Source organism: Amblyomma maculatum, chromosome 8 (assembly GCF_055883805.1).
Source record: "Amblyomma maculatum isolate TAMU_Amacu chromosome 8, ASM5588380v1, whole genome shotgun sequence".
NCBI lineage: Eukaryota > Metazoa > Arthropoda > Arachnida > Ixodida > Ixodidae > Amblyomma > Amblyomma maculatum.
Genome location: NC_139351.1, coordinates 16704814 through 16717711, shown reverse-complemented (window position 1 = coordinate 16717711; position 12898 = coordinate 16704814). Strand labels below are relative to the sequence as shown.

At 45.2% G+C, this 12898-nt stretch overlaps 1 protein-coding gene across 1 annotated transcript in view; it reads right to left on the bottom strand.

Moving 5' to 3' along the window:
• LOC146180617 (putative rRNA-processing protein EBP2) overlaps window positions 1-12898 on the bottom strand; it is a 43283-nt gene that overhangs the window by 14603 nt on the left and 15782 nt on the right. The window contains exons 4-6 of the mRNA XM_084576097.1: window positions 12118-12331; window positions 4807-4882; window positions 1020-1119 (exon numbers count right to left, since the gene is read on the bottom strand). Coding sequence (XP_084432223.1) covers window positions 1020-1119; window positions 4807-4882; window positions 12118-12331 — 390 coding nt within the window. The remainder of the gene's footprint in view (window positions 1-1019; window positions 1120-4806; window positions 4883-12117; window positions 12332-12898) is intronic.

Genomic DNA, 12898 nt, shown 5'->3' with positions numbered 1-12898 from the left:
ACATGTTTTGAAGCTCGCTACTCACACGAATGCATTTCGGTTCTTGTTTGCGGCGCATGACTGACCGATTAGTCCTGTTCATTCGCCTTTGCGGCTCGATTGCAGAAATTATCGGAATGAATCACCCTCCATAAACGTGCAGTAGCGCCTAGCCCACTTTACTTATGGTAATGAGTCAACATGTGGGCTCAGCCAGCACGGTGGGCCACGATGCCGCTCATTCCAGTGCCTGACTGTTAATTCGAACTCTGCTTAATTCGAACAATTTTCTCGGCCGCTTCGAGTTTGAATTAACGAGCTTTTACTGTAGTTTGTTCCCTGTTAAACTGCAGGTCACACTGTCGACGCATCTTGAGCTTACCCGTCTATCGCATTTAACATATGGAAGTTAAAACATTAACTATGTATCACGGAAATTTCAGCAGGGCTTGAACATGAGTGAAAGCTCTTTTAAACCTGCTTGGTTTCACATGGTTACAAACAAAGACAGTTTGAATTAGGACAATGGAACTTTGCCGAAAGGGTGGACATGATAGCATCTTTAACCTGCCTTTTCATCCTGCAATTTTTGAATACGTTTTGTTTTCGAGGAAAGGAAGGCATAGTATCTCCTTTTTCAGTGTCTTTCGGTGTCTCACTTTTTGATGAACACCTGCACTTAATTAGGTCAAGGTCATTCAGACCAAGTGATGCAAAATCCGAAGTTTGAAGCCCAGGTAGCAGAGTATATGCTCTAAAAGCATATCTTTTGGTCCTAGTCCCATATTACAGTAATGCATATATGGGAAAATGTGACATGAAAGAAAAAACATCATCTGCATTCAACTAGTGATTGCTGCATAAGAATAAGCGAGAAGCAACATTTTTTTTTTTTTTCCTAAGTACTAATTTTCCTCCAGATGAGAGGTACCCATACAAGATGTTCAACTTCAACACAGAAATGACAGATGTCATCCTTGAGTGCTCGCTTTTTGGACTGTAGCCACCTCATCTCACTCCAATGCATGCAAATAGCTCACTTTGAGAGGCGTTTGCCTTTTCCTGGTTGGCTGCTGGCTGCTGCTGGCTTCGGGCCTTTTTGCCTTCCGCTGTTCTCCAAGAAGTCTAGCGACCCCTGACCTGCAAAGAGAAAACATTTCTGCCACTTAGCCTCAAGATCTGGAAATGATCAACACAATGCTGCTCTAGTTTCTGCGTAGTTTCCCAACATATGGAAACTACAGAAAAAACCAGTGAGTGGGTTGTTAGGCATAATATTCGTGGATTGGGGCAGTGGGTCCTGCATCACCGTTTGGCTTAGGGTGAAGACCAGGATAAAGTGTCCGTCCCTCTAAGCCAGTAGAACCTCTCTGTTGCATTCCCGGGTACTGCTATGTTGTTGCGGACGAGTCCTGGCATGGCTCCCACACAGTTCCATGCATTAGAAAGCTTATTGTCACATCACAACATGGGGACGTTGCCACATGATAGGCCACGAATCGGTGCCCTAAGACGGCCCAAGTGGCAAGTGCCAACAGCCATATTTATTGGCTTGGCTTGGCATGGAGCGTTTATTTGCAAGCTGCAATGAGGCATTGTGCACTGTGTTAGGAAGAAAGCATTATGGCAGGCTGCAACATCGGCAACAGCAGTGGCTGTATTTTTATTTTTGCATCTCTATTTATCTTCTTTTCTGCTGCTGACGTGATAGCTATGCACTTCGTGCTTTATCACAGCACTTCCCTTCACAGCTGGCTGAAACAGGATCGCAAGCAGCATGCGAGGGCGACATGCTATCCCACTTGTGCAAACTGCGGAAGCGATTATCCTTCCGCTGATGATGCCATTATGACTTCTCTAGTTCTGACCGCCAACGAGATAGTGGCCAAGTGTGTCAATACACAAAACAGTGATAATGAAAAGGACAGCAAGCCGCTGCCAGAACCGACCTTTATGTTGGTTGTAGTGGCATTTCATTAAACCTGCTCAGAAGGTATCTGTTCGCTCAAGTGACAGTTACAAGAGCTACCTGAGTAGGGCCCTCACCTTGAACAAAAAAATTCTCCCTAGTCCTAGTCTCCTGGCCTTTGGGGGGGGAGGGCAAGAGGTATGTACGATGGGTGATGGGTCAACGAGTTATGTGTGACTCTGGGCCAAGGCACTTTCAGGTGTAAAGTTCCCTTTCCATCTGACTAACGTAACAACAGTAACACATCACTGCATGCTCTAGGGAAGTGTGTCGTGCTCACCAGGCACAAGAATACAGCACTCAACAGTCCATGATTTTTCCAAATACTAGCACAAGAAACATGCATTCAGCTTGCCCCTGCTGCCAATGTTCATTTCCTAGTATTTCGTGACTCTTACGTTTTGTTTTCTTTTCACTCCCGTGAAAAACATACTAACATATCGCTGGGACCCTACTCTATGGGTTGCACTTCCTTTTGCGAGGGAATGAGGTATAGTGGACAAGACAATGATGATGAGAATGTGAAGCCGGGAGAACTAGGCTAATACAGTCGAACCCGGTTATATCGAACCCGGATATATCGAATTTTGGTATCGAACTCACGAAATATCCCCTTGAAAATCCCATGTAAAAGTATAGGAAGGCGGCGTCATATATCGAACTCAATTTCACCGGTCGTTCGATATATCGAACTCCGCACCACGCACTAGAAAGTGTGCCTTCCCCAAAGACGATCACATCACCTATGGCCGTTTGCCGCGTGACGTTTTCAAGCCACGCGCGGAAGGAATGAAAGGGGCCAGTTAGGCAACGGCTGGTCTGGGCAGCGTCGTGCCCATTCCCCAAAGGCGCGCGCATCTGCAGTTGTCGTTTCTCGCGCGCCAACACATGACGTTTGCAAACCATGTGCGTGGGTGTGCCCATTCTTTTGCCGAGCTATCTCTCTCCTTCAGCACGCGCAACGCATGCGCCAAGCCAGCTCAGCCCGTTTTCAGACAGACGTTTTCAGGTTTTCAGACAGACGTCGTACGCTTTCTCCAGCGTGTGTTCGGCGGCTGACGTGGCTATGGCACCTGCGGATGTTAAGAAGCACAAGAATGCTGAATTGGGCGAGTTGGTGCATTCGCATTTTAGGAAACGCAGCGCAAAGAAGACAAGGACAAAAAAGAAGGATACACACACGAGCGCTTACTCACAACTGATTTTTTATTAGAAAAGCTAACAGAATATATAGGGTACAATATATAGGGCTCATGTGTGTATCCTTCTTTTTTTGTCCTTGTCTTCTTTGCGCTACGTTTCCTAAAATGTTAAGAAGCGGCAGCTCTATGTTGTTTCTTCTTCTTTTTTTTTTTTGCGAGAGTCATCCTTTCTTATCGCTGTGCTGCACGCGCGGCGTAGCGTAAGATATGGCAACTGCGGACATTAAAAAGCTGCAGGGTCTTTCTTTCTTTTTTTTTTTTTTTTTGCGGGGATGTTAATTTTTTTTTTTTTATCGTTTATCCTTGCACGTATGAATCAGCGAAAGCACGGGGTAAGCTGCTGCGATCATGACGCCCGCCCCAAGCGCGGCGTGATAAATCGAACCAGGCTTGTGCAATCAAGCTATCACGGGCACTCTGCCAAGTTCGCTCCCCGCCACCGCAGGAGCTATCAAAAAATAAACGCGCCCCAACGTTATCGCTGCGCAGCATCTTGGCACGCTGCCAATGAGCTGTGGGTGAGACGACCGAAACGGACTGACGCGCGTCGTCGACATGCAAGCAAAAATGCTCGCGATTTCTGCCGCCGCGGCAACACAGAAACCTTGTTTTGAGCTGCCGCGGTGGCTCGAGTGGCGAGAGGGACGCAGTTCCAACAAGTTTGAAAATTTTCGCTCTGTCACTGCCGCTCGTCGCTGAGATCGCTCAGTCGCTTGCATGTGAGCGAGCTGGCCTTAACGCATTTTTTTTTTTTTCAGATTCTCGGGTGCAAAAGTGGAGGGTGGGTTTGTTATGCGAGTTGGTTGATTACGCGACAAATATGGTATCGTTTTTTCGCATCGTAAATGCCGTCACAAGCCGATTTCTGTATATCGAATTATCGATATATCGAACTATTTTGCGATCCCCTTCGAGTTCGATATATCCGGGTTCGACTGTACATCCATCTGCGCAAAAAAAATAAAAAATAAATAACATTTTACAAAACCTTTACAAAGTTATGGACTGCAGATAAGGAAAGGATATGCAGAAAAGGATATGCAAGCATGTTAAGTGTGTACGAATATGTTAATGAAAACAATGAATAACACATAAAAAGAAAACTGCCAAATAAGGCATTTACTAAATTATGCATGAAATGAGCTAGAGCTGAAAAGAATGAGACTGCTTTTTCTGTGTTTGCTAGTCTGTTCTCGACCATCCATCTCCTCTGAACACTTCAGAGTTGCCCACTTTGGTAGCTGAGTTTCGACAAGTGGGCACACCATGAACCTTTCTGAACACTGCAGGCAATGTTCGCAGCACCAATATCAGGCATTCAATGTGCTGCAGTAACGCATTCTGCAAATGCCCAATCTAAAATGCAGCCCCCGAGCTCTTAAGCCCCATGACACGCATACAATACCGAGATCTAACCTTGTGAATTTCCGCGCCAGCCTTGGCTTTGCTGCACAGGCAAGAAACCTGTATTCCAAGAGCTGTGCTCCCGTAAGCTAGCTTCACCACAGTTTTGCATGAAGATGCAATGACGGCTTCGATCATTGCATTTGCATTTGTGAGCGTGGGCAGCCAGCAACGAGTGCGAGCGAGTGGGCGTGAACGTGAGTGCGAGCAGTGAAAACAAAAAAAGAGCAATGCTTCAAACGGAGCCCTTGCCTTTCTTGAACTTCTTAAGATTGTCCATCATCTCGCGCTTCTCCTTCTGCCGCTGCTGCATCACTTCCACTTGCACCTGCCGGCAAAGAGCAGCAAAACAACAATCACAAACTGGAACATCGGAGGTGTACAGCATTCCTCTCTGACTGTATGAGTCATTTCACTACTCACAAACATCCCAGCCAACAAGGCATTTCCACCTCTGATTTCGTTTTTGTTTCTTTAAGCTTTAACTTTCCCAGCATTTCATGTGCTTGCAGCCCTAATAAACGTCTTGATGCAGCTGAAGCAAGAAACACTACAAGAAAGTTATGGACGTGGTTGATAACAGCGCAACGATAGTGAACTCCATAGTACTCGCACCAGTTGCACCTCGCGAAATTATTGATCTGATTAATGGGATTAGAAATGACGTTTCTTCTGGCTTTGGTTCAATTAAAGCGATGCCAATAAAGCATGTGTCTGAAATCTCATGCCCTGTAATAGCAGATATCGTTAATAAAATTTTTGAGACGGGGATCTTTCCTGACTCGCTCAAGACAGCTCGTATCTGTTCTATTCACAAGGGTGACGCGCAAAGAGATGTCATCACCTTCCGTGGCACTCAGCTTAAACAAGACAAGAAGCAAAAATTTCTCGGAGTATGGTTCCAGGAAAACTTGTCTTGGAACACCCACAATGACAATCTCGCTCTAAAACTAAGTACTAGAACTCTTGGGTGCCTATATAGAATAAAATCACCTATACCTTTGTGGTTGAAAATCTCTCTCTATTATACTCTTTTATTCCAGACTTTCGTACTGCATTTTGGTTTGGGGTACAACAACTAGTAAAAATTACCTCCGGTTACTAAAATTACAGAAGTGCATACTTTGGTTACTTGAAACGTATGTTGGACACCCACAAGACTTGTCAACAGGTCCCCTGTTTGCGAAGTACTCTTTACTAAGAGCTGATGAAGTTTATCATTTCAGGTTATTTCAGTATGTGCAAAAACATAAACTCCCCGTAACTGGTAATCCTGCCCTTACACACACGCTCACCCTTCGCAGACAAGTGCAGAGAAAGCCTTGAACGCGCACAAATTATGGTAAACAACATTTAGATTACCAAATTCCACTTCTTTTTTAATAAACTGCCACATGATGTCGATTTGAGCAAAATAATGAAGAAAAAAACTGCAAAAGCACTGGTTATGAAGAAAGAAATTCGAAACCAGTGACTTTTACTTGCAACTTTTGCACAGCCTCAGTAAAACCGTGATTTTTTTTTTCTGGGTTTTGATGTTACCTTTTTTTTTTTTTTTATCTGCACGCATGTCCGTCCAGATGACTGAGCTTTGCGTCTGTGTTCATCCTTTTGTTGTAGCTTTTTTTGTTGTTTTTTGACACCTGTATGGCAATAAGCCTTGTATGTATTTGTATTATACCCATGACGAAAGTCTTCATGACAGAGAAGTGTTTTTGATTGTATACTTTAAAAAGTGTGTTACTCGCTGCCGAAACTATGTAGAGGGAAGGCCTCGTCAGGCTAGCAGCCTTTAGCCTTCCCTTCGCTTTTTCCTGTATAGGAAAAGAAACTATCAAATAAACTATAAAAAACACTACAAATACTACAAAACACTACACAATTTTCAACCATCACAATCAGAGCAAAGACTTGCATGTCAAGAACATGGTAAGGATTTTTTTCACAAGTGCACACACTCCCCGTCTTCTTTTTCTGAAGCTTCATGTATGTGAATGTGTGAATTTCTAGCTATCTCATACAAAGCCAATGATGCCAGCCTTAATCTCGAGAAGCTGTTCTTTATGGCCAATAAGTCAAATTCACCAAAACTAAGCCTTTCCAAATACCCATCTGCACGCCATACAAAGTAATCCAATTATTTTTCCCCATAACAGACAATGTTTACAGCAAGGTTCCACCTCAATGAAATTATTGTGTCAAAGCAGCTGATCTTTCTTTCCTTTTTTTTTTCTTTTTTGCTCTCAAGATATGTCAATATATAGTTTGGTTTAACTAAAAATGGCTACCGAAGTAAGTTCATTCAATGAGCAAACCTGTACACATAAGGATGTGATCCAATGCACAGCCGCCAGGTATGACGGTTTTGTTGTCTGCCTGGGGGTGAAGGGGATTCGAATTTGCATATGTGAACGAAAGCGGTCAGTGCAAGGGGGCTTATGGCTTTTCCACTTAGCTTCGCCGGAAACCGGTTAGGCATTCATTTTATACTCGTATCATTGTGCCTACGGTGACAGGCAACCATGCTGGACATTTTATGGCAAGCAATGGCTAATTCCAAAGTACTTTTGCTGTGGCTTCAATGCATAGCACATTAGACCTGGTGACAACGAGCAAGCAGCATGCAACAATCGGCCGCCACCCTGTGTACCGACAGGTGACACGTCGGACCACCATGCATGGACTGAAGTTTCGTTTCAATAGCGCATGGCAAAACATTTTTGAAAAGCCAAAGTAAAACCCCAAATCTGGGACGTCGTCTAAAGCATCAATTTCAGCGTGCATCATGTGATCCCTATTATCGCGGCAGTGCTAAAGGCAACTTTTGCGAGACGAATCAGCATCGGCGTTGTGACCAGAAAGCAAGAGTATAGCGCCTGCAAATGGTAGCTGACAGGTGAAATCCCCATGCACTGACTGGTCGGCAGATTGTGTGCCCTCACGAGACCATACAGAATCTGCCAACTCAGGCAGCTCCTTTTCGACTGGGTGGCAAAATAGAAATCTGACCGACCCGAACCTTGGGTCCAGAGTTTAACACACGCTTAGGCTATGCAGGCGCTTTCATACGGCCTAGTTAAAGTGGGGCTTTATACCTTTGGTGGGCGGTCTTGCACACGTGGTAGGTTATGACTGCACGCTAATTAGTAGGTTATAAGGTAGTAGAGGCACAAATTAAGGCGAGCAGCAAAGTTGAAGTTAATGAGGGATGAGTGCACGCGAATAAGAATCCGCAAGAGAAGCCGCAAACGGCTGCAATTAACACTGCTGCGTCACATCCTTCTTTAATGTCCACCACATTTTTGGACATAAACGTCATTCATGAACCAGTACAGTATAGCAATGTTCCAATCTGATTTCACTACAACAAAGTTCCACTTCAGCAAAACGTTCCCCATCATTTGCCAAAGAGCTGTTTGAGCATACCAGTTCTGAAACTCCCCATCTAAGTCTAAGTAAAACCTCGTTGCCATATTTCTAGCACATACGCTCCATTACTCAGCTATGTAAAGTCATGCGAGCCCCAGCACCTCGTCAAGCAAGAGAAAGGTGTTGTCTCTGAAGAAGCGCACAATTGACGAATTGTGCTGAAATGTGAAGTGATACTCCATAGAAGTATGAAATCGTACAATCCACATTTTCAATGATAATCTATAAATGGCAGCAAGATCAACGCCATCATGGTCATGGATGGTTCAGACAAGTAAGACCTGTTGGTCACTTGCAAAGCCAAGAAACTGCATAGCTTTGCCAAGAGGTTCGTTTGATTCAGAACTGGTTCTCGGCACCAATTCTGAAAAAGTTCTGCCGGTGCCAGTCAGGTGCCGGCGAGGTGCCAGTTTTTGCAGTGCATCTATTTTCGTGCCTCGCGAGGTCATGGACGACAACATTGCCAAGTCATTTTTAAGAAATTTATGCAGTCCTCTGACAGTGAGGCCAAGGAACCTGACGCCGTGTTTCCCTTCGTGGCAACATCACGGTTCAGACCGAGACGACTGGTTCGGACAGACCGCAATTAACCGCATTCCCATACAACTGAAGTGCTGTCGCTGGTGAACTCAGGAGGCTATTCAGGTTGTCACAAGAGACCTTCGAGGAACTCGCCAATTTCACAAAGAATGACGCCGGATCCGTCGACGACCGGGAAAAATGTTCCTAAGTGGACCATCGATGTTTACAAGCATCTCATTGGCAGGGCAGCATGCGTCGTCTGCTAGCACCGTCAACAAGTGAACCACGTTTCTGCACTTCCTCCTCGGAGGGTGCCACGATCCTTTGCACCACAGCGGCACTACAACTGCACCAAAATCAATCGCGGACGGTGGTGCAGGGAACGCTGTGAATCGAGCGCTTTGGTGCAGCGCATCTTGAACCGGTTCCGACGGTGTCGAGAACCACGGCTGAATCAAATGCAGCTTAGGTGCTCCCTATGCCAGTGACTTAATTAAGCAACAAGAAAACACGGATGGTGACAGATTTTTCTGGCAAGTGGCTCACCAACTTTGACAAAGAGATGGTCCAAAGAAAGCGCAAAGTGCTCATGTTGCTTGACAACTGCACTGTGCATCACGTCAATGCACACTTGAGCGCTGTCGAGGCTTTGTTTCTCTGTTTCTCCCCGGAGAAACTAATTACTGTCAAGCTCCAACCCATGGATCAAGAGGTTGTTGCTAACTTAAGGTCTACAACCAGGGTCGAGCGATTGAGCACCTTCTGATCGATACTCACTATGCCATCAGTATGGCCAAGATGAAGGTGCTGCCTCCTTTCTTTTTTTTTTTTTCATAGCCTAGACACAATGAAACTTATATAGAGCTTATATAGAGAAGCGATTTCCAATTCCCGCTGACCCGCTGACTTCGTTATAACCGGGCTTGACTGTACGGGGTTTTACTGTAGTAACAAACCTACTGAATGTTAATATAGCAGGGAGGTTGTTTCATTTTGCTGTGATATATTTACCCTCCACTAGCGATGCTTCATCACAGGAAAATCTTATTTACTAGAAAGTGTGCCCGTAATTCACCGTGCATAGACGCTGTACTTTGCAAGCGCCCCATAGCAAGAAAAAAAAAAAAGGAAGACTGAACTCATGACAATTGTTTCAAATCTACACGTAGCGATGTTATAGCTTAATGCAGCAGCAGCGTGGATCGTAGCCAACTTGGCATGCAGCTAAGGAGGACATGTTGTGCCTTTACGAGGGGACACGAGTCTTAGAAACCGAAAAATCACCAAAAAAATCGATTGCTCGAAAACATTATTTTTGAAGTCTGCAGCCAGTTCTGCATTTGTCTGCAAAATCTCGCAGTTCTAAGTTCAGTATTTTGCCCGTAAGAACAATTTACATTGTCACTTTTGACCGAATTTCAACGGAAATCAATGCCAAAATGACAATTTTTCCACAGCGTGCAGCTCCGGTTCTATGCATGCTACTGAAGCCATCTTGGTCTCGATTGAAAGAGCAGCTTTCCCTCTTCAAATTCCCGCCACCGCCATTCTCACCAGTTTATTGGACAGAGAAAAAAACACACGCCAGAAAAACGTCCCAATGCGTAATCCTATTCGTCACTCGGGGCCCGTGACATGAGGGTGCCGCCCAATTGGCTGATTAGGCCTGCGTCGTCTGCATGACGTGCTCGGTCGCAGCCCAGTGCGAGAGGCAGCATCATTTTGTTTGTGTGCTGTGATCGAAGCAGTACGTGATGCATTGACCAGCAATGAAATTTCACCGAAGAAACAAGATTGGCAAGAAAGCGAATCGTTCGAGGATCGGAAAACTTCACGACGAAGACATCACAGGAAGCACAAGATGACGAACTTGCGTACGGTGACTGTGACGGCAAAGCGTTAGACCTAACGGTCCCGGCAGCCGAAAGTATCTCCGGCGGCAGTTGCGTACGTAACGACACGCCGTTTCTGCAGCTAGTAGAAACTAAAGAGCGGCAAAATACAGCGGCGGACAAGATATAACAGCAGCTTACATGCGGTAACGGACAGGAAGAATGAATTTCTTGCTGAAAGTGCCGGCGTCGCGACCCGACCTGACCACCCAGTGGAACTTCGTTCTCGTTGTCCGTTGTGAATTTCAATTTCGTGAACTAGTTACTTGAAAAACATGTGGACTGCAAACTGTGCTGCGGTGCTCTGAAATTAATTGCAGATAAGCAGGAATACGACCTTGCATTGAAATCTCATGCGCGAAGGCTCCGGCGCGATGTCATCAGTTCACCGCGCGTTGAGGGCACTCGCAAACCCTTTCGTAGTGAACGTTTTCGCGACGCGTGCAATACAGGCAACTGCCAATTGTCCAAGGGCTTCGAAAGATGTATTTTCCGAAATGAATGTTGGCCACCGTGAACGTGGCAGACTTATGTGGAAAAAAAAAAAAAAGCTGCCGTCTGCTACCAGTTGCGCAACCGAAAGACACAAGTGCGCACAGTCGGTTCACAAGCTATACGACAAACTGAATGAGCAATTTGGGAAATATTTCAGTTTCCTATGAGAGAGAGACCTTGCCTAGGGCTTATTAGACTTTTGCAATGTAACTGTGCAAATTATTTCTCACTTTCAATCATTAAAGTTACTTTGGTACGTTTTTCGGCTTTTTCTCAAAACTGTGCTTTGAGTTGAGCTACAAGATTGCCTAAAGGGTATCTCAGCAACTAGAGTAGCTGGAGCTATAATTCTTTTCGTATTGTGAAGGTGAAAGTATAATGCACGCAATGTTAGAAACATGTTTTTTATTTTCACTTAAAAAAATATTTTTTTTATTTAAAAAAATTATTTTTTTTTATCTTGAAATTCTTATGCAGTAGCCATGGCTGTGAGTGCAAATTTCAGCGAGCTGCTAAATTTCTAATATTAACTCAATTTGAAAACTGCTACCAACATTGCATTCCTTACACTTTGCAGTATCTATCTGTATATTACAAATTAATTTCTGGTAAGCATTTTCCCCTATAGTTTGGGCAGACAACAGCAGTAGTTTTCTAATACATTTCTAATAGCTCTCGAACTAATTGTTCCAGAAGGCAAATGTTTGCATATTTGAAATCAGCAAAAGAACTGAGCATTTCTGTGAAGTTTCATCAAATTTGGTTGGTAAATAACAAAATTAATTTTAAGACCCATGTCCCCCCTTAAGCAATCAAAAATGAAGCTACAAGTTCTTCAGAACATTAAATCTGCGATAAAAGCCTTATGCACGAAAGAAAAAGCTCAAAATCCGCCGATAGGCACGGCCACAGTACAACGAGCGGCGTGCTCTGTCCTACTATACACTTGCTCATTTTGAAACCAGGCGGAGCTGGGTGTCTGATTTTAAGCGTGTCCCCTGGGCAGCGCAGGTTTCCTATGTCACCCTAATTGCTTGCGAGTGGTCACCAGGGGTACTTTTCAAAAAAATTATTTGTAAATTATCGGCTCTACACAAAGGTTTTAAGTTTGGCTTGAAAATTGGGGGAAAAAAAGAAATGTCTATGGATTTCTTCCACCAGAATATTGCAGAAAGTACTGTTTTCGGGACCCTTTAAGAACCTACAAAACGTGGCTCAGACTTGCCTTCTTGCCAAACTTCTTGAGCTCGCGCAGCTTGCGGGCCTTCTCAGAGCGCTCCAGGGCCACCTTCTTGGTGAGCAGCTTCTCGCGCACCTTGGTCATGTGCGTGTCTGACTTGGCCATCTGGGCAAAGTAGTCGTCGGGACGCCGGGTCACCACACCCAGCTGGTGGAGACGGGGGATGGCCTCCAGCACGGCCGCCTGGGCCTGCCGGTAGCTGCATCAGAAAACCGTTACAACTGAAGAAGGGAGACGGCGGTTCAACACCAATGGCCATGTGCGAGACTCTCCCAAATGCTAATGGCTGGCAAGGGATCAACACCTAACGACAGGCAGGCAAGAGCTGGAAAGGGCAAGACAATGACTCTATAGCTGCGAGGATGGTTCAAGAAGCAACAGCTGCAGCATGGTATGGGCGACCACCTCGCATAGAACAGCAACGGTTCCTCCGCTGCGGATGTGAAACACCTGCAGCTCACCGTGACCTACACCCGGCTGGACAAAGAGGTCTGCAAAGTGAAGCGTCGAAGAAATCAAAGCGCTCAAGTTGAAGGCTGGGATCGCGGTTCTGATTTTCGCCCTCATGGCTGCAGGGAATGTTTCATGCGGCGACATTGACCAGGCACCAGATGAAGATACCAGGCAGACAGAACCAACTCTGAACGTACGCAAGTTCAAGCTTGCGCCTGAGCTAAATGGAATGAGACCAAGTCTGCAGAGGGCAGCAGCAGCGAGGGTGAGCAGAGAGACGAGTCCGTGAAGGTGGAGACCTAGGCTGATGATT